This window comes from Balearica regulorum, chromosome 1 (assembly GCF_011004875.1).
Source record: "Balearica regulorum gibbericeps isolate bBalReg1 chromosome 1, bBalReg1.pri, whole genome shotgun sequence".
In the NCBI taxonomy this organism is placed as follows: domain Eukaryota; kingdom Metazoa; phylum Chordata; class Aves; order Gruiformes; family Gruidae; genus Balearica; species Balearica regulorum.
The window spans coordinates 58,098,088-58,120,042 of NC_046184.1; the positions used below are offsets into that span (position 1 = coordinate 58,098,088).

General features: G+C 45.7%; 1 protein-coding gene across 1 annotated transcript; it reads right to left on the reverse strand.

Moving 5' to 3' along the window:
• Positions 1–118: 118 nt before the first annotated feature.
• On the reverse strand, positions 119–19,846 carry CSF2RB (colony stimulating factor 2 receptor subunit beta). Its single transcript, XM_075753088.1, is given in 15 exon segments — positions 119–3,364; positions 3,366–3,725; positions 5,367–5,464; positions 7,829–7,898; positions 8,187–8,277; positions 9,344–9,518; positions 9,620–9,765; positions 12,122–12,282; positions 12,385–12,517; positions 12,614–12,785; positions 13,265–13,413; positions 13,979–14,145; positions 15,864–15,990; positions 18,980–19,165; positions 19,679–19,846. Coding segments are annotated over 14 exon segments (2,427 nt in total). The 5' UTR covers positions 19,068–19,165; positions 19,679–19,846; the 3' UTR covers positions 119–2,874.
• Between the last annotated feature and the right edge of the window lie 2,109 nt (positions 19,847–21,955).

The window sequence follows — 21,955 nt, forward strand, 5'->3', positions numbered from 1 at the left end:
TTGCAGTTGAGGCACAGATTATTCTGCAGGATATCACTTTTAATAAAAAAATCCTGTTCTCCAGCCAATCTTCTTTTTTTTTTTTTTTCTTTTTAAGTTTTCATTTAACCTTCTGACTTCTGCCTATCTTGTGCTATCCTGGACAATTCCAACCTTTGGTATCTCCACTGCAAATTATTTTGGATGGCTTATTAAATAAATGATAACAACTGTAAGAACAGGAGTTAGTCACTGCAAGAACTCTTATCAGTCTTTAGCCTTCTATTAAAATCAGTCCTTTATGCTGTAAAGCTTGCACTGAAATAAAATTTCAATTCAGAGCTACATCTATCCTGAGGTAAGCCCAGTATTCCTAAAAGAATGGAGTACTTACTGCTGATCCTGCCTATAATGGGATAAAAGAGAAATCAATCCAGCGCTGCTTGAAATGTCTAGAGATCACAACAAAGAGGCAGCAAGTGAATTGACTTCAGTAGATTTCACTCTTGCACACTGGAGTTGAAATACAATTGTTTCTTATGTTTGAAGGTATTTAAAATGCTATTATCCATCAAGAGACAATGGTGTTTTGAGGGTTAGGAATTGCTTGTGGGGTTCCCCTTCACAGTGGTAGAGCAAAGGAGCCATGGAGCAAGTTAAAAAGAAAAACAAACACAAACGGTATTTTGCTCAGGGTTCTCTTTGGGTTTTGTTTGCCACAGACTCCTCTCTGAAGATCTGAAATGTTGAGGGGGCAGCGTGGTGGGACTGCAGACAGAACCAAGGCTTTGTCGGTCAAAGCTGCCAAGAGCAGCGACCCAGCATCAGAGGTGGGATCACCACACTTGGAAACAGTAAGGGAGGTTAAGAGGAACATCTCCTTACAGATGGACAATGGACTCTCTCAGATCTGGGCAAAACAGGGGAATGGGCTACATAACCAAGAAGCTTTTGGGTCATATCACTGATTTTACTAAACAAGCCTACCAGTGTTTATGCTGACTTGCCATTTTATCCCTTTTAATAATATTCCTTTTCTTTTAAACCCTTGGATTCATTGCTCTTGAGCAGGAAAACTGATTATCCAAGCTCATTATGTGTCCAAGCAAAATCATTTTATTTTCCTATAACCTGAGAGCCTTGAACTGAAATTGATTACCTATTTTTAGAAAGGAGCCCTGGCTAAATCTGGCTTCTTCCTCTGCCAATCACACCTATCAGGGGAATGTGAGCCTATCTAAATGCAGGTACATGGTAATTATGGCCTGTCCCTTTTACCAAATACATTAATATAACTAAGAAAGGGGTAGGGTCGCATGCTATCTTTCACTATGTTGGACTAGAAGCTGAAGGGGAGAGGTAACGTTTGTGGAAAGAAAATAGGATTATAATGGTGTAATAGTTCAAATTTTTTTCTTGGTTATCTAAGACCCCTACAACTCTAACAGGCTTTTCTGAATCTCAAAGCTGGCTACTTTCCTTTCCACAACAGCTTTCTTTAGTCCTCTGAATATCTGAATCACCTCAATATTCTGTGCTTTGTCTTCCTTGCCACTGATGGATCCCCCATCATGTGCAGGCTATCTGATAATTTTAATGGATTTCCAAAACTTATTTACCTGATGTGGTGGGTTGACCTTGGCTGCCCACCAGGTGCCCCCCAAAGCCACTCTATTACTCCCCTCCTCAAGTGGACAGGGGGAGAAAAATATGACGAAAGGCTTGTGATTCGAGACAAGGAAAGGGAGAGATCACTCACCAATTACCATCATGGGCAAAACAGACTTGACTTGGGGAAATTAATTTAACTTACTGCCAATCGAATCAGAGTCGGATAATGAGACATAAAAAGCCAAATCTTAAACCATCTCCCCCCCACCCCTCTCTTCTTCTAGGCTCAACTTCATTCTCAATTTCTCTACCTCGTCCCCCTAAGCAGCACAGGGGGATGGGGAATGGGGGTTGCAGTCAGTTCATCACATGTTGTCTCTGCTGCTTCTTCCTCCTCATGCTCTTCCCCTGCTCCAACGTGGGATCCCACCCACAGATGAACTTTTTCAAAATGAATTCTTCCCATGGGCTGCAGTTCTTCACAAACTGCTCCAGCATGGGTCCCCTCCACGGGGTGCAGTCCTTCAGGAACAGACTGCTCCAGTATGGGTCCCCCACGGGGTCACAAGTCCTGCCAGCAAACCTGCTCTACTGTGATCTCCTCTTGGGGCCACAGGCCCTGCCAGGAGCCTGCTCCAGCATGGGCTTCCCACGGGGTCACAGCCTCCTTTGGGGTACATCCACCTGCTCCGGTGTGGGGTCTTCCACGGGCTGCAGGTGGATATCTGCTCCACCATCAACCTCCATGGGCTGCAGAGGGACAGCCTGCCTCACCATGGTCTTCTCCACAGGCTGCAGGGGAATCTCTGCCCCAGCACCTGGAGCACCTCCTCGCCCTTCTTCTTCACTGACCTTGGTGCCTGCAGAGTTGTTCCTCTCACATCTTCTCACTCCTCCCTGTCTGCAACTGTTATGCAGCAGTTTTTACCCTTTCTTAAATATGCTATCAGAGAGGTGCTATCAGCGTCACTGATGGGCTCATCTTTGGCCAGTGGTGGGTCTGTCTTGGAGCCAGATAGAACTGGCTCTGTCAGACACAGGGGAAGCTTATGGCATCGTCTCACAGAAGCCACCTCTGTAGCCTCCCCGCTACCAAAACCTTGCCATACAAACCCAATACACTTGAGGATCTTTCTGACTCATCTGCACATTCTTACTGGGTTTTAGGCTGGGGACAGGGTAGCAATTGCCCATAGTGGAGGAGAACTGTTATGGTGCTGCCAGGATTAAATATATCTATGTAGTTCTCCAACACAGGCTTTTTGGGAAAAAAAATACTCCTTTTCAAAAAATAGGTAATGACATTTTTGTGGATTCTGAATGTCCATGGAGACCTAAAGGGTCTCCAAACACATCCAGGTGCAATTCAGGAGAAGAGGTTGGTGCTTGACCTGAAACTGGGACCATGACACCAGTTTTCCCAGGAGAAAGCTCATGGCAAGAGTGGTCACTGCGGGGCTGGGGCTCCTGTGAATCATGAGGTAACTCCCCAGCAGTGACCGGTGGCGGAGGGCTGGAGTCGCTGGCTGATGGCAGTAACAGGCTCTCTGGGGTGAGGTACTCCAAGGGGCACTGCTGAGGAGATGCGATACAGCTAAGAGCCTTTGGAGATTTCTGCTCTTCTGTTCTCATGTTTGTGCCTTCCCCCCAGGCTGGTGGGGCCGGTGAGACTTGTTTCTCATTGTTGAGGTGCTGCATCATTTCCTTCTGATGGGGGAGCGGGAAGGGCTGTGGAGGACCTGCTCCTGGCTGTTCTTGCCTGGGAACAGTCTTCCTTTGGGAGGGTCACATACTGAAGGGAACCTGATTTCTCACGAACTCCCACTGGGTCCACTTCCAGGGTCTGATGCATATCAGGCTGGGAGGACATCACTGGGCTGTACAAGTATGGACCATTGAAAGCAAAGCAAGTCTGGGAAGCAGTACTTGCATGAGCACTCTTGCATGGATGCCTGGTAGACAGGCAGGATGGACCAGCAGTCTGATCCAGTGGGCAGACAAGTGCGGACAGTGAAAGTGAGGTTTCATGTAGCACTCCGGAAGTCTGACAGGAGTTTTGTGGAGCCAGGGTAGCATGGGAAAACTGCACTGTCTTTGCCTCAGCTCCGTGGAACTCTGCTGGACTCTTAGTCATCCTGTTCAGGTGAAAAAAACAGAGGACTTAGCTGCTATTGGCAGCTCTCTAACTGACAGCTCTTTAAGGAGGTAACTGCATATAAACAGGAGATGCTTTAAGTGGATACCCTGTCTTCCAGGAAACCAGAAGGAACCTTTGGCCACATCTCTTGTACCTTCCTTAGAAGATCCAAGCCTCAGCCTTTTCTGTGCCACGGCAAGAAATCAACTGTCTCCCGCCAACTTTTCTCAATGCCAAGATATGCAAGCACAAATCAGCTTTTGAGAAAATCTATGGTTTTTGCTGTAAGTAAAACAGAGCCAAGGACCATTTTTTGGCCATCTGGTAAAATGTCATAGACTGGCTGTGTCCACACTGTATAGCCATGGTAGTCTTCTGGGTCTCCCACAGTGTCTCTGCAGTCTAAAACACAACTAAGGTTTTGTGTCTGTTTTTTCAGTTCAAAGTGCACAACATAATGTGACCACTGTGTTACAGCTGTATTCATAGTGTGACACAGGATGTGTGTTGCACGGCCTGGGTGCAAAGCCTGCTAGAATACTGTTGAAGGAGACTGGACACAGCCCAAGCTGGTACAGTTGTGTCCATGTTGCGCACCGGGAATGGTTGCTACCCTGTGCTATTTCCCAAACTGTGCCAGGATGTTATCTGGGAGAGCACTAGTTGGCATAGGCCAAAGCGTGGCAGGGAGAGTGCTGACAACAAAGCAGTGCAAGCAGTTACAAGGCAGTGCTTGATACTACATCTTGGCCCTGATTTATTTAGCAGTATATGCTCAGGCAATGTGAGTGCTAGCGTCAGCATTTATGCAGCTCTCAAGCTTTCAGTGATGCTTTGCAGTTCTTCAAAATAAAGGGCCCCTGTCTCTTACAAGCACTGAATGTGGAGCTAGATAAAGGGAGGAGACAAAGATTTCAAAGAAGTAACAAACATAATCCATCTTTCCTTCACATGACTTACAAAAGTATATATTAAAAAGAGCTGACCCTCTCTCCTAAGAGGCAGGTAATTATCATGCAACCCATGAGTCAATTTAATTTGTGTCAGCCTCCCCAACTGCTCTGCAACTTAGGATAGTTTCCTGAACAGAGCACTATGGTCACCTCCCCACTCCATCTTTAAAGACCTGACACAAATTTGAGGCTGTATGGACAATTTGGAGCTATTTCAATCAGCTGCACACTGGCCGGGACCACTGCAGCTCTTCGTTGCTCACATTCCACTTTCAAAGTCAGACTAAGCTTCAAGGAGCAGAAAGTATATAATTTCTAGAGGATGACAAGGTAAGGGAATATGTGTATTTTCATGAGAGGGAAGTTGTGTTCAGGCGGGCTGGGAGGAATTCAGCCAACAAGATTTCCACCCTGTTACATCAATGCTTTTTATTCAAACCTATTTCCAAAGGAAATGCAGAGGAAGAAATGGAGCAGTTTTCTTATCCTCAGACTTCCAGCCAGGGAAGTCAAGGTCTGCAGCTGCAACAATTCATTACAATTTCCATAGATACTTGGAAGTTATACAGGTGAAAATGCTTTGTCCTCCCTATTGCGATAGGCGATATCCATGCATAGCCTGCTCTTACATCATGGTTAGTAAAGAACTTTTCAAGAATGCAGTAGGGAGCAGGCTGCTTACTTACCCATCCAGCACTTGAAGGCAGTTAATCTGCTCCACCTCCTCAGAAGTGTTCTGCTCATTGAAGGGCACCAGGCTGGCTGGCCGTTGGCTGGCAGCTTCCTGAAGAGAGAAAATAAACATTGTTAACACTTCTGAGAAAAGAGAGATCACGTTAAGTAATGCCAGGAAGAGCCAGGAGCCATGGGCACAAGAACTCTGGCAGCACATTTGTGATATACAGTTAGGACAAGAATGAGCTTCCAGGCATTCACATTGTATAATTAGTTTAACAGTATATCAACCTGTGTTATGGAAGTAATCTTTTCTAAATAACTTTTGTCCCAACAACTTTGCTGTTCTCATTTTTTAGGGCCATGCTGTTTCCCCACCCAAACACAGTAGAAACATTGCTACAGGCAATCTTTAATAGATTGATACAGGTTAAAGAAGTGTCAATCTGAAAGTATTCCTGGCACCTCCACCAGGTGGGCACCTTCCTGGCACCTTCAAAGATGGGCAATCCCACCACTGTGGCTACAAAGTATGTCCTGTCCCCCAGAAGACTATTCCTTCACTTCCACATTGTCTATCCCTGACCCATCTTTATGCAGCATTGGAGTGCAGGGCTGCTGCAGCTGCAGGTTCCTGTCACAATAAACCTCAAAGCTGCTCTTTTGTGCAATTCCTACTCTGACTGAGCAGCACATGAGGACACTCTGGGCAACATTTCACCTGTAGAGCTAAAATGACTGCCATTCTGTACTGACTGACCAGAGAAACAGTATTGCTGGGATGTTTCCAAAGTTTAGGATAAGAGAATTTACTACAGGGATGAAAACTCTCAAAACCACAAGACTGACAGACGGCACTTGTGGATGGAGAGCTGGGTATGAGATAGGTGACAAAGCTACTGTGCTGCTTTTTTAGAGTGGTTGGATGGCCTTGTACAGACGTTGATTATTGTGGGTGGGCAGAAACAGAAGCTGATGAAGTCTGTCGACAGCCAAATTAGCAAGAACTTTAGAACAATGATTGATCTGCAAGGAGGATTTATCAGAGCCTCCAAAACATGCAGATATGCATCATGTAAAGCAGTCTGATGTACCACACTTCCCCTTTATCAACTGCTGACTGGATGCATGCCTGAAAGATATTGCTTGCTGACTGACTAAGGGGCTGAGAAATCCTGGGTGCCAGATGAACAGTTAGCTGAGGACCATGACAGCCCACCATGTGCAGCACCCTCAAGAGCAATGCTAATACCAGGCATTCCACTTAAGGTAAAAATATAAAATGGGGCAAAAGGACTTGCAAGGTAGGAGGTGAGGCTGATTGATAGAGAAGACAGGGATGGAAAGCTAAAAATGTTGCAATTGGAGAACTGTTAACTTAATCTTTGCAAAGACCACTCTTCCCTGGAGTTGTACATCACTGACTTGCACTGCAGGAAGCCAGAAATGAGGTGGAAGTCATTTAGCTTAAGCAGAAGATAAAACACAGTGGCAAAAATAGCATGAGCTCTCTGTCTGTAGAATGGAGATTAGCAGCATTGCCTTAAGGAGATAAAGACATTAGAGATGTGAGATCAAATACAAATCCAGTGATTCCAGGGGAGACTCACAGATAGTTAAGATTATGGAATTACGATAGTGAGGAACTGAAACATGCAAGACTGAGCTCCAGGAAGGAACCTAGCCACTGTTTTCATAAAACTCCAAATATGCTCCATGTAGGGCCTCTTTTGGCGATATCCACCTATTGGGATATAATTTCTTTGTCTCACAAGATTTGCATGGCCCTTGCAGATGAAATCAGGAAATGGGTGAGGGAGAGAGATGGAAAAAAAATGAAGCCACTTTTACTTTTAAAAATGCCTCCAAAGATACAACTGTGCAAACTACACATCTGCTTTTCTTTGCCCTCTCCTTCCTTACACGGACGAAAATGTCCATGTCCAGGAATAGCATGTAGAAGGAAATAGAGCTCGCACAATACAAAGTCAACCTCCTGCAACTGCAGAGAAGTGTACAGGGAGGTAATCATGCAAAGCCTATAGAAGGTAGCACTGAAGAGAGTCAGGCAACATCCCGACCAGGTGCAGAGAAAGGTCAAGTCCATCTAGGGACAATAGGTTTCATGTATAAGGAGTCTAAGAGGTATTTTGGAGGCAAGAGATGGCAAAACTGGCCAGGTGCTTCAGAGGGGAGAGTTGGTTTTATTTTTCAACTCTCAGGTCCTGGATACTAAGGTAGGAAAATAGGCAGAAGACCGAAGTCACTAGTGAAGAGTTTCATGATGCTCAGCCAGGATCCATAATCCTCCTAGACAGGACAGCAGTCTTCTCAGTGGCAGTCCAGACCCTGAGTTGGCAGCTCCCCTTCAACCAGACATCCCAACACATCCCTCCCTTCATTCTTTTCACCCTGGATTAAATCTATGTCATACTTCTCCGGAAGCAGCTTTCAAGGTACAGTTCCCCCTTACCCCCTGGTAGCTCTGGATCAGGAGACTCTTGCTGGGGTTCGGAATCTTTTCCTCCCACATTTTCTTCTTTCTGCAACAACACCACCACCACCACAGAGTTTTCAAGATTTGCTTCTCCATGTGGCTACAACCAGAAAAGCCCTGCGCCCTGAACACTCTGCTGCTCTGCACAGCGAGGCACCACCAAGGCCCTGGCATGCCACCACCCGACTCTCACCCTTGCACAGACACGCACAAGGCTGCCCATTGCACACCAAGGCTCCATCTGTCGTGGGGGACAAGCAGTGCCTCGCTCAGTCTTTATGCCACCCACACGCCCAACGCGCTGCTAAATCTCCTAGTCGCAATGCAAGCCTACCTGAGGAAATACTTAGAGCTGCAATAAGCAACTGCCAGCAAAGCGATGAGGAGGACTGGCAGCATCACCGGCAGAACCACTGGTGGCAGAACTGAAACAGAGAAGAGAGAAATAGGTATCCACCTGCAGAGGGGCTGCAGGTTGTTCACTCTGGTCACTCTTCATGCAAGCAGATCAGGGAAATGTAGGAGCATGTCAAGCGATAGGATCATGAGGCCTTCAGACTGTTGCGGTACCCTCCTCCAGAGTGAGGCAGACCAAGCGTGGCCTGAACTGCTTACTGACCAAAGGAGTTCATCGTTGCCTGTACGGATACTTTTTTATTTTTCACTGAGATCAGAGCAAACAATTTATGCTAATAAAAAGATGGTTAGGCACCTTACCCCACGATGAACAATAGGCATGTCTTCAGGCATCTCAGGTCTGCTTCACTCTGTACAGTCCTGAAGAGATGGGCTCTCAGAGAGTTTCTAAGACAGACCTTCCTCTGCTCATGGCCATAAATGATCATCAACAACATACCAATTTCTTCCTGCCTACACTCATCAAAATTTTCCTACTAGCGTACCACTACAGGCTTCCCCAGGACAAACGATGTAAGATCCTATTACTTTGGGCACAAGACCATACTGATAGCAGACGTTCTGCCCCGAAGTCCAGAAACAGTAAAATCATGTCAAGGTTCCTGTCTCCAGCAGAGTCTGCTGTGTGTTTTGCACAACTCTATGGTCACTCTGCAAACATAAAAGACTGATGGATTATATTCCGTCTTCTTGCAGTCTCGCGCTCTTCAGGCACTGACAGCAGAATGGACTACTGGAATCAGGAAACAAGGATGGATCTTTGGGAAGGATCTTGGCCTGAGTCTCCATCTGGAAAACTTTACGGTTGGTTGTACTCACCTTGTGAAGGGGAGTAGGAAAGAAGATCAAAAGGAGGTTGTTCCTGCTCACCTCCATCACCACCTTCGTCAGCATTGCTGCTGTACTGCAAGGGTGCAAGGATGCAGACACGACAGCTACCTTGTTAAGCGACCCCAGCTAGCTCATGGCTGGGCCTAACTACAACCCCAGCTGAGAGAATGTATTTTTCTGTAGAGGCGTTTCAGCCATTAACAGCCCACAAAACCTTACAGAAGCAGCCTACATGAAAAGTACCATTCCCAGTTGTCCAGGCAAACTCCTCACTCCATTCACTCCAAGGCCCCTTGTAATCCACAGGCATATTCACTCTTGCACGCATTTTCCCCCTATACTCTGTAGATGATGCCAGCATCTGCAGGGTGAGGATGAAGGGAGGTTCATCATTGCTGATGTTTAACGTCTGGACAGTCTGGGGAGAAGAAGAAAGCACAAATGTTGGAGTGAAAGGAACTGTCTTTCCCTTTTGCCCAGCAAAGAGAAATCCAGGACTCCTGCACTTCTAAGACTTACCTTTTTGTATTGGTTCTTTTTCCAGTACTCGACTTGGTATTTCTGGTTTATGTAGCCATATTCGAAAGAGCGTTTTATCCACCACAGTTCATACTCTTGGTTCTCTGTCGCTGTTACTGACACATTTGCAGGTGGCAGCACCTTAACTGGAAGACACAGAATGTCTCAGAGTACTTCTCAATATACTGGTCCAGCACTTTCTTTCACCACTCAGAGTGGTTTCCAGAGACTGAAAACAATGTTGATGAGTTGCATCCGCAGGCCTTGAGGGAACTGGCGGATGACGTGGCCAGGCCACTCTCCATCATATTTGAGATGTCCTGGCAGTCCAGCGAAGTTCCCGCTAACTGGAAGAGGGGGGAACATAACCCCCATTTTTAAGAAGGGTAAAAAGGAAGACCCAGGGAACTACAGGCTGGTCAGTCTCACCTCTGTGCCTGGTAAGATTATGGAGCAGACCCTCCTGGAGACTATGCTTAGGTACATGGAAGATAAGGAGGTGACCGGTGACAGTCAACACAGCTTCACTAAGGGCAAATCGTGCCTGACAAATTTGGTGGCCTTCTATGATGGGCTTACAGCATTGGTGGATAAGGGAAAAGTGACTGACATCATCTGCCTGGACTTGTGCAAAGTATTTGACACTGTCCTGCATGACGTCCTTGTCTCTAAATTGGAGAGACATGGATTCGATGGATGGACCACTCAGTGGATAAGGAATTGGCTGGATGGTTGCACTCAAAGAGTTGTGGTCAACAACTCAATGTCCAAGTGGAGAACGGTGATGAGTGCGTTCCTCAGGGGTCGGTACTGGGACCGGCACTGTTCAACATCTTTGTCGGTGACATGGACAGTGAGATCGAGTGCACCCTCAGCAAGTTTGCCGACGACACCAAGCTGTGTGGTGTGGTCGACACGCTGGAGGGAAGGGATGCCATCCAGAGGGACCTTGACAGGCTGGAGAAGTGGGCCCGTGCGAACCACATGAAGTTCAACAAGGCCAAGTGCAAGGTCCTGCACGTGGGTCGGGGCAATCCAAAGCACGACTATAGGCTGGGCGAGGAATGGATTGAAAACAGCCCCGAGGAGAAGGACTTGGGGGTATTGATTGATGAGAAGCTCAACATGAGCCGGCAATGTGCGCTTGCAGCCCAGAAGGCCAACTGTGTCCTGGGCTGCATCAAAAGAGGTGTGACCAGCAGGTCGAGGGAGGTGATTCTGCCCCTCTACTCCACTCTTGTGAGACCCCACCTGGAGTACTGCGTCCAGCTCTGGGGGCCCCAGTACAGGAGAGACATGGAGCTGTTGGAGAGAGTCCAGAGGAGGGCCACGAAGCTGATCGGAGGGATGGAGCACCTCTCCTAGGAGGACAGGCTGAGAGAGTTGGGGCTGTTCAGCCTGGAGAAAAGAAGGCTCCAGGGAGATGTAATTGCAGCTTACCAGTACCTGAAGGGGCCTACAGGAAAGATGGTGAGGGACTGTTTATCAGGGAGTGTAGTGACAGGACAAGGGGTAAAGGGTTTAAGCTGAAGGAGGGTCGATTTAGATTAGATGTTAGAAAGAAATTCTTTACTGTGAGGGTGGTGAGGCACTGGAACAGGTTGCCCAGAGAGGTTGTGGATGCCCTGTCCCTGGAAGCGTTCAAGGCCAGGTTGGATGAGGCTTTGGGCAACGTGGTCTAGTGGAGGGTGACTCTGCCCACAGCAGGGGGGTTGGAACTAGATGATCTTTGAGGTCCCTTCCAACCCAAACCATTCTATGATTCTATGATTTATGCCAGGTAAGAGGTCTCAGATTTTTAACACTTCGTAATTCCCCACATCTTCATTTTCTAGTCAAATACAATAATACAGAAAAGCAGTAAAGCAATAGTTGAAACATCTGTACTGGTCCACCACATTTCCAGAGATTTTCAGCTCTCTTGGAGCTACTACCTGATATTTTCACCCACAGCAGGAGCTCTCCCAGTGCTCCTGGGAGTATCATCAGTACCTCCAGGTACATGCAGGCAGAGATGATCCACCTGGCACACCTCACGCAGCAGAGGAGTCCTACCTCCTCCAGTGCTCCAGGGACCACTGCGCAAACCCACAGGAGCCCCAGTGGCTTCCTGAGACTTCACAAAGCGACACACTCCCCACAAACACCTCTCACCACAGCTCCCTGTCACCTGGGACACTCATGGAGGTCAAACATAGAGAAGTCAGCTGGGTGACAATCGCTCACCAAGAAGCTCTGCTCACAACCCAAATTTCTACATGGCAGTTTCCACTGCTGCCGCCTTCCTCAGAGTAACAAGTGCCACTGAAGAACTCCACACCTACATGCCACCTCTCCCAGACCTCTGGCCTAACACAACTTCCAGTTGCTTTCTTCATCAGTCCCAGTCTCCTCCTCTTCCCACACACTCTCCTCACCACTGCTGTCCTCAGCCCCAGTTGCCCAGCCAGGCATCTGTCCAAGAAACAACCAGGAGAAGCAAGAAACAACACAGCAACTCACTGTTCTTATAGGCTTCAATCAGTTTCTCCTCCGTCTTGGCCCGGACAGACACATGGTACTGGCTCTGGCTGCTGTAGTTGCTAACAGGGATCTCACAGCTCTGGAGCACATACGGGACGTGGGGCAAAGCCTTCTCATGCACAGGAGAGCATTCCTCTTCTCTGAGGGGAGAAAAAGAGGTTGTGTGGAGACCAGGAGGAGTGGGACAGAACAGAAACTCCATGGGAGAGGCACAGGCACGCTGCCATGGGCACAGCACGTACGCTGATGCTGGAGTGGCCCTGAAGAACAAGCCAAAGAGGACAGAGGTGATGATCGCTTTCTTCACTTCCCAGCTGCACGTCAGACGGTCTGCACCATTGAAGAGGCAGTGAAGGTTCCTGGGATGAAGGCCACCTTCAGAGAAGATGAGAGCAAGCTAAGTGACAGGAAAGGTCTGGCTTCTCAGCCAGCGCTTCCACCCCTGCATGGCCCCGCTCCATCCCACGCTACCTTCAGGGGTCTCCCATGACACCTCCGTGCTCCACTTGCTGTACTGCCCAGAGGAGCCACTGGCCCGCCCCGGTCTGGCTCGCACACGGGCAACGTAGCTGCTCCCCGGGACAAGGTCCTCGCGGCTGAGTTGGCAACGTGTGGTGTTGGAGAGCAAGAGCGAGGCAGCGTTCTGTTGTTGGGGGAAAGGAGGGAGAGCGGGGAAGAGAGGAAATTGGGGAGCTGAGGATATGCACACTTAAAAATTAACAGATAAAACAAAGTGCATCCTCCTGGAAGGTGAAGCAGCTTCAAATGTATTTTGCCATTTTCCCACATGTATCCCCACAGGCTCCTGCTGGGATGTGCTTTAATTCCATTTGGGAGGGATTCAGGGCAAAATCAATTCCAACTCAAAACCAAGTGCAGTGCTTTTTTTCAGTGAAGAACAGATCTTTGCATTCAATTCAGGACAAATGGGTATTTCACTGGGCAAGTCACTTGCAAACAGAAAGAGAGCCCCTTCCGCCTGACCTGAAACAACGTTTCTGGCATCTCCTCATAGTGCCTGACAATGGAAAGGACGTTCATTTGCACAACGTTTCCCACAGGCTCTCAACCGCCCAAAAGGGTGCAGCCCAAACCAGGGCAGCCCGGCTCCTCCGCTCTTACCTCCCAGGACTCCCAATCCCGCTTGTAAGTGACTTCATACTCCAGTGCATTGCCCAGTGCTTGGCTTCCATCAGCTACTTTCCAGGTCAGCAAGAAGTCTCCTGATCTCATCAAGCTGGCTGAGAGGTTTTGAGGTGGGAGGGTCTGAACTGGAAGGTGAAGGTACAACCCGTGAGAGGAGATAGTGAGGACAGGGAGATGAAGAGCAGAAGAAAATGCCTAGCTGATGTTCTATGAATGACAGAATCGGGATATTTAATTTCCCTAGAGTGCCACAAATAATCCATGTTTCTTTTTCACCACAAAGTGCAAGCTCTACAAGACAGGAAATATATTCATGAACAGAAGAGGAAAGTATGGAGAGCAGTGCTGTTGTGCAGCTTTGTAGCAACTTTGTGAAAGAATATGCTGTAATGCATGTAGAACATGGTGCTTAAACAGAAGGCTGTTTTGATATCTTCCCCCAATCCCAACCAAGACACTGGTTAGCTGGCAGGTCTACTCCCATTTTGTCTATTGTAGTCATTGAAGGTAGACTCTGCACTGAAGCTGAAGGTGGTAGTATGGGCTTACGGCCATTGGACTTCACTCTTGCTTACATTTCAGGTTAAGCACTGACCTAAGCATCTTTTTAGGATTAGATAGTCAACACATTAATCTGAAAAAGTTTTAAATACTCAAGAATAGAGACAAAACTTAGCGGTTTGTCTTTACCATTCTGAAACAAGTAGACATTTAGCTCTGCCTGCAGTGTTAGGCCAAATTTGAAGCTGTATTTTTTTGATTCATATCCACGGATGAGACACACCCAGTGCATTGTGAAGTTCTGGCAGTCAGCATGGTTTTCACCTTTGTGGGACCTGCAGGTCATTTCTTCATTCCTGGTTACACAGAAGAAAGCATGACTAGATGGCCCAAAGTGTGGTTTCTGAAACCTTCCCCACATGCTATTGTTTCTAAATCAATGTTTATCACTGCATTATGTTGGCATACTACTGCAGTTCATTAAGTGGCATGAATAAATTCTCTAATATCAAGCACATTTGCTTTATTCTCTCTTCCTTTCCTCAAAGGAAGATACACCCACAATAACTCTTTTGGGTTGGTGGGTGTCTGGGCTCTGAGCACAACCTCTTTCATGCCCCCTCTCCCCCCAGAAAGGGGTTTCGCTACCCATGCTCAAGGCTGTCCAAGCTGGAATCAGCCTGACTGAGGGTTTCCCCACCTTCACTTAGAAGCTGCTTTTAATTTCAGGCCTTTGCCTTTGGTCCCTGCCTGAGCTATGATGCAGCCATATCTATGCCTGATGACACATGTTGCTGATTGTGATCTGTGGAATTGACTTCCTAGCTTGACCTTAAGCCTGGCTACTGGATAGGGCCTTCCTTGGGAGTCTGGATCGATGGCTGATCATCGTCACTCTCACTGTTCTGCTTTTCTTGTTACTGTGGTACTATGGGGTTATGCCATTGTCAATGAGGTCAATTTCTTGCTGTCACCCTCAGCTCCTAGCTCACCTTCCCTTAGCAAGCAAAGCTTGTTACTTTCATAACAGTAGGGTTGGCAGTTTACATATGTACATATGTATGTTATGCTATGGTTACACTAGAGAAGTCAAAGAAGGTAAGCCAAAGAAATGCAGCTAGCAGATGAGACAGAAGTTTTGTGAGGACTATGGGACTGCAGTCCTCCTAGAAAAAAAAATTCTTTCCATGCAGACTGTGGAGTCCTTTGTGCCACAGAAACACTTCTGTGGTTTGTAGACTTCATTCCACAGCAAACTGCTAACATTTGGAGTGTGATTCAATGCTCTAGGGACTGTAAGAGGCACCTTTTCCATTGACTTCAACAGCTGTCAGGTCAACTCATGAATGAATCCTATTGCTCTTTCTCAAAAACAAAACCAAGATAACTTCTTGTTCTTATTTCATGTTTTCTTCCCCCTCTCAAATCTCTCTGCTGTTTACTCCTCCATCTCCTGCTTCTACTATTATTCTTTTTCTCCTTCCCCTACCTCTTCCTTCTTCTCTATCCCTTTCTCTCCTTCATACTCCTTAGTTTGACTGTTTTGTTTTCTTCTTGAAAGTTACCAGAAGCGGTAAAAAGATAGTGCAAGACATCTCTGAGAGGAAACCCAATGAGTCATGCACATACAACTTCTATATTTCTCACAGTTTGCTCTGCAGAAATTATTTCAACATAGCTATGCTCTTACTGGCATAAGGAAGAAGAAGCCTTCTTTGCCATTCTGATTGGTTATTATCACCACTGCATCTAGTGTAACACATCCTTCTCCATTCGGAGAATGCAGTAATTACCATATCCTGCCATATTTCGTGTGTGTGCTCTCACAGCAAAAGCAGGGCAAAGTGATTGAAAAGATAATGAAAACAACTTGATTAGCATGCTCCACTTCCTGTTCTTCCTTATCCTGTACAGATCCAACTTTCTCCCTAGCCTGGACATAACACATGTATCTGCAGGCCAGATATTACGCTGGCTGCAAGCCCTGTCCACTGTCCTTTTGCCCAGCTCCATCACTTAGGTTCAGCAGCCAAGCCCCTTTAGACCCTTCACAGAACACCATCCAGGCACTTACTTTTCACAGCAGTCAGAGATCAGAGTCACATTCACGAACTGATGAGCCTCTGAGCACTCCATCCATGTGCAAGTTGTAAGAGATAAGTGGTCATTATAACACTGTAGGGTCTGCATTGGGATGCTCTCTGAAATGAGGAAACAATGAGAAGACGGATGGGGATGAAAGAGGTAGTGGGAAATGGTAAAATGACCACAAGGTCTGCTACTGTACTGGAGAAGGCAGAGACAGAGAAGTGAGGAGCTCAGTGATGAGATCTGCTGGGAATATCCCCAGTGGTGTTGAGCTCATACTGAATGGATTTCACAAATAAAATTTGGCACTTCATGGGAAAGCCTGAAGGCCAGAAGTCTCCAAGAGCAGCTGCTGCTCTCAAGAATAGGCTGGACTGTCATTATGTTGCCATTTATCAGAATTTTATCGTGACTCTTCAGACTGAGAAAGCCTCAACTTTTTGCCTCTGCTTGTTTGTAAATCAAAATGGTCACACAAGAAAAGTAAGATTCTGGTCTACAACCTGTGGAAAAAAGCTGGAATCATTTTGTAATAGGTAAAATTAATTTTCAAGAAATATTCTAATTCAAAAGTCCAAAGGGTTAAGCTTGGTGTTTTTAAGCCTCATTGGACTTCATGCCTTTGAAGAAAAAGGGCCTCATAACACTGGCTAAAACTTCAAATACATCTTCCCCTTTCTGTTCCCCACCACCAGACAGGAATCACAGCCATTCTGATACAGTGAACTGTGATCTAAGACTTCAGATTGTACCTGTTTCTCTTCCTGAACTGCAGAGGCCTGATGCTTTATGAAACTCGAACACAGATGAAAAGCCGGTCAAGCAAGCGTGAATATAACACAGAAAGCTTAAAAGAGCAGCTCTTCCCAATGAAAAGCCTGTTGTCTCCTATGAATGATCTTTTGATATTCCCAGTAGGAGGAAATGAGTGTGCCAAGACCAACCAGGCAATGCTGGATGGGTATTTATTTAGCTGAGCACTCACATCAGCATCAGTGTCCTAGGATCAGCATAATTCTGAGTCCTGGTAAATCTCTGCATAGTTTTGCAATAAAAAAGAGTCCAAGCCAAATGGGAGGACCCCCAGGACGTAGGCAGCTGTAGTGTTGACTTTTGTACCCCTTAATGATACAAAGAATCTGGGAGACATTAGAAAAACAACTTCTAAGAACATAATTATAGATTTTAAAAAAGCTGAACAAATGCTCTCACCAATTCACTGCTCTTCTAGCAGTCAAGAGATGTCTCAATAGAAATGAAGTAAGTGCAATATGTGAGTGATTTATTGTTTAAGGCAAAAAACTAGATGCCTCATTAAGCAGGACATTCAGCTTTGCCTTTGTGGGTTGTTGTCATGGTGGTGAATACATTCACGTGCCCACCAAATAAGCCCACTTGCTTTAGCAGGAGTTGTGCTTCTAGGAAGTCATATGTAAAAGTGAGAGACACTCACTTTGGTTAGCTACAATGACATTTAAGTCATGGAAGGAGAAAGCTTCCTGATAAGGAAAACACATTTCAAAAATCTAGTGGCTGAAAAAAACCTGTGCCCTTCTATCAGTAAACAAATATACCTCATAGGTGTATTTGCAGAGAATCTGCTTTTCCTTTTTCTTTTGTGAAAAACCTCTGTGCAAGGAGGAGCTGTGTCTGTGTTGAGGAAAGGTCACTATTAACCTGGGAAAATGAATCTGCCCTTTCCTGAGAATTCAAACTCCAAGAAGAGGTGCTGGAGCTGTCTCTGCTATGATGGGCACTACTGACTCAGGGTCAGCGTCCTGGTTCTGGCTAGGATAGAGTTAATTTCCCAAGGAGCCAGGACAGGTGAGCCAAGCTGGCCGGGGGCTATTCCATACCATGTGACGTCATGCTCACCATAAAAGGGGGCTAGTCGGGGAGCGGTGGGTTTGGTGTGGCTCCGGGATGGGCTGAGTGTTGGGTTGGATCGGTAAATTGCTTTCTGTTATCACCCATTGTGATTATCTGTTATCAGCACTGTTGTTGATTGTTTCCCTCTCCCTTGCTGTCCCAGTAACCTGTCCTTATCCCAACCCTCGAAGCTTTGCCGTTGTTTTTCCGTTCTCCTCCCCATCCCGCGGGGGGAGGGGTGGTGCTCAGCTGCCGGCTGCAGTTAAACCGCGTCAGTCAGCTTGGTTGAGAGCTCTGTTTTTCAGAAATAGCAGCCAAGAGATGGCAAGGAATGATTTTGCCATTCTTAGCAGCCCTAGGGTTGCAAGAAACACCTGTGCCCAAGTCAAGTCACTTTCAGGTCCAAAAAGTGAAATATGCTGCAAAGACAAGGTTGTTTCAGTCATCATAGGGTTATTGCTTAAAAGACCACAGAGTCCATGGCATTCGGTACTATGAATCACGTTAGGCAAGGGAGCATAATCCTTCCAAGTATCAGAGATATGCATCTATCTCTGGAAAGATAGGTGTGCAATGGGTGCATTTTCCAATATCTTTTATTTCAATATCTTTTATTCAATACCTCAGAGCCTCCAACACTTAAGAGTAATGACTAAGTTCCTCACTTGCACAGGTGCTGTGCCTCTGCTCTGCCAGCTGTGTTATCAACCAGCTCTCAGCTCCCTGTCTCTTAGGAAGCAGCCAGCCCTCGCTCTAAATCTAAAGAAAAGGAGAGTATCACTTGGAGGAAGGACGAGTCAACAGACATAATGAAGAGACACCTATTGTTGAGGAAAAAAAGGCAGGCTGGAAAAAATTTTCTTTTGGTGTAAATCAAAATGATATCTAACAATGGGACAGGCAAAATCACAGCTCATACTGGTAATAGTCAGGCCTACTCAGATGTGACTTCATGACTAGACAATTTAAGTACATATACTAACAGCCTTTGAACATTGTCTAGCCCGTGAAGTTTGGGGTCTTGCCTAAATACTATTCACAACTCTTCCATTGACATAATCTGAAGTGTTTGTTGTAGCCCTGGTAACTACATATGTGTACACTCACAGAGTCTCCTTCTCTGTCACCAAGATGAAAGTAGAAAATAGAGAGGATGGAGAAATAGCAGGCTAAAAGAAAAGGAACAATAATATAAAAGAAAGGAGGAGAAAATAAAGGGAGTCTGAAACTCACCTCGAATAGTTCCAATCCCCAAAACCACACATGGAGCCAGAAGAAGACTGATGAGTTCCCTCAACTTCACACCTTTGCACACAAGCATGATCTTATGTCAGGCAACAACTCCTTGCATCACTGGCTGTTCTACCTCAAATGCATGCTCAACAGCCACTGTTCTTCCTTCTTTGTCACCAGTTGTAGCTGAAAGCAAAACTCATGTGGTTAGCTGGGAGTGTCTTGGGCCTTCTGTTGGTCCCGAACCACCTCTTCCATCAACACTGGCATGATCTCTCCGAGTAGCTTCATATGAAGATAATTTATTAATGGCAAAACTTTCTGCCTCTTCACCAGAAGGACAAAGTTTGCTGTTTGGAACTAATGATAGGATTTTCCACCTCCTTCCTTCACCTTGAGAGTAAGAAATAGCCCCTAAGTTATGAGAAGGAATTAATTATCCATGTTGATTCTCCCATCTGATCCATGCAAAGAACACCCTGCTGTTCCATTGAATCATGAACCTGTCCAAAAAGAAGCACTTCCTTGCTTCTCTTACCGCTCCTACTCACAAAAATGTACTTCTGGTGAATTGAGAGATCCAGTCCTCCTATTTCTTCACTTTCAGACCTGATTCACAGGGCTTTTAAGTCCTTGTTTGTTGAGGAGAGAGGGCTCCTTGCCAATTCCTTCCTCACAGTAACAACACATTTGCCTTACCTGAATGCTGAGTGGTCTTCAAGGCAGGTGCTGCACAGCAAGTGGTTGTTTATTCGACTTTCTCATTTATCGCTCACATGGAGTCAGTGCAAATGCAACTGCCAGTGGGACACCCACAGCCCTACCCCTTCAAATCAGCCTGTGCTCTGTTTCCCTTGCAGTCCTGCTGTTGTCTTCAGCATCAGAGGCATGTTTCATTGGTTCTCTGACCTTCCTGTTTATAGCATAGGTCCGGCAACTAGGTTCCTGATCAGATACCATACAATTATGAGGAAGAGAGAAGTACTTTTTATGGTTAAATTTTGCTTAAACAATTTCCAAGAAACTCAACTAGTTTTTCTGTAAATGAGATGTAATGATTTCTTAACAGAGGCTGAACTTTGCTGCTTGTTCTCTTTCGTGTTGATCTGCACGCAAAACCTGTCCTTTACATCATTATTCTCCTTATGTGCAATGTTTTCTGAAAGGAAAATTTATTGCCATAAAGTTAAATGGTCATTAAATAAAACATTAGTTTACATTGTGAATGTTGTCTTAAAGATGCATTGCTGTTGCTAAGCCTGACCTGTATGAAACTGTCTCCATCCACTAGTAGCACTAGAAGTGTGGATTCTGCTTAAACCAAACCCACACTGTTAAGGGATTAAAATTCAAGCCATGGTCTGATTGCACATTTTAATTTAAGTGATAATATCACTCTGCATCTGTAGAAGTGAGGAAAATACACTCAAATAGAGACAATGTAATTTAGCATATATTTAGATCTTTTTTTGACCTTAGGGAAAAAAGGAAGGGGAGTGGTGGCACCTAAAGAAGTGAGAGACACTGAGGTTTCTTACTGCTTTCTCTAACCTAGACTGCAGTCTCTGTGAAGAGACTACTACAGTTTGAAAGTACCAGAGTTCAGGCAACTTTGGATTACATCCTCCACAATATAATTTCTTATGAATCAGTGACAGCTGGAAGTGCATTAGAAAAATATTTTTAAAAGCTAAGAGAAAAGCATAGTAAGCCAAAGAGAGGAAGAAGAAAGGAAAGCTACTTAGCAGTAATCTTCAGGATATGCTGTAACGGTGAATGTTGCACACAGTGTATGGACATGAGCTTGAGAATAGAGACTTTTTGTGTTCACAGTCGCCAAAGGGCACATGTGCACACTCCTTCTCTTCATGCTTCTTCCACAGGTAAAAAAAGAGGTGTAAGATTATCCCTTCAGTTTCTTCTTAACATGCAGAACAATTATCCCACTTGCGTGCAGAGACCTCAGTAGAGAAAAATGAGGATTGGTAGTGAATACCCATGCACTCTGTCTCTTGAAACTTCAGTCATTCATAAATAATTGCTTTTTCTTCTTTTCATGCTTGTTAAACACACTCACACTGTGTGTAATTCCAAGCAATACTCTGTTACTCTTCTCGCTTAATTTACTCCAATTAGGTTTTGGCATCCCTAGACACAAAGGATCTACCTATGAAATGGAGTGCTTCTGCAGTAGAGCAATGCTTGCTGAACATGAGATTAAAGTTCCCTGGGATGTACCTGAGGCATGCCTCTTCAGCGAAGCTGTTGCAGTAACTTGAGCTTGCATGGAGTGTGACCGGATAAGTGATAGCAAATTTACCATGCAAGTGTCATAGCAGAGTCTGACACCATCAGTCACCTTGTTAATTTGCACAGAAATCACTGTGGCAAGACATACCTATGCTACAAAGGCCTGAAGACTTCTGGAAGGCTTCTGGAAGTTGAAAGTCAACTTCATCATCATCATCAGGCTGTGAAGTGATGCCTTTCTTTTTAAAGGCCTCACAAAGGGAGTTAACTGGCAAGTTAATTCCCTGTCTAAAGTGAAATCCAGTAACAACCTTTAGCAGCAACTTAGGGTAGAGATTCAAGAAAACTCTTCTGATACAAAGACCAAGTAGGGAGATGAGTCTAAATCCCTGGATTTCTCCTGCTCTGCTTTGCTGAGGCATAGTGAAAGCAGCTTTCATGGGTATATACAAAAAGCAGTGAGCAGATTGCCATAAATTCAGTGGTAATCTCTTCCGGACTACTGGGATGGGCTCTTTGACCAGACTGACTTTAACTAATCCTTTCAGAAAACACAGAATTGTGAATTGACAAGACACCAAAAGGCCATTTGTTAGTCAGTTAAAATCCTTTATCCCAAAGTGAGATATAACTTGACCGAATGGATGGACAAGTCAAGCCTTTCAGGTCCAAGACAGGACATGAGGATGAAGCCAAATCATCCTTCGGACACTGTGTGGGTCTTGT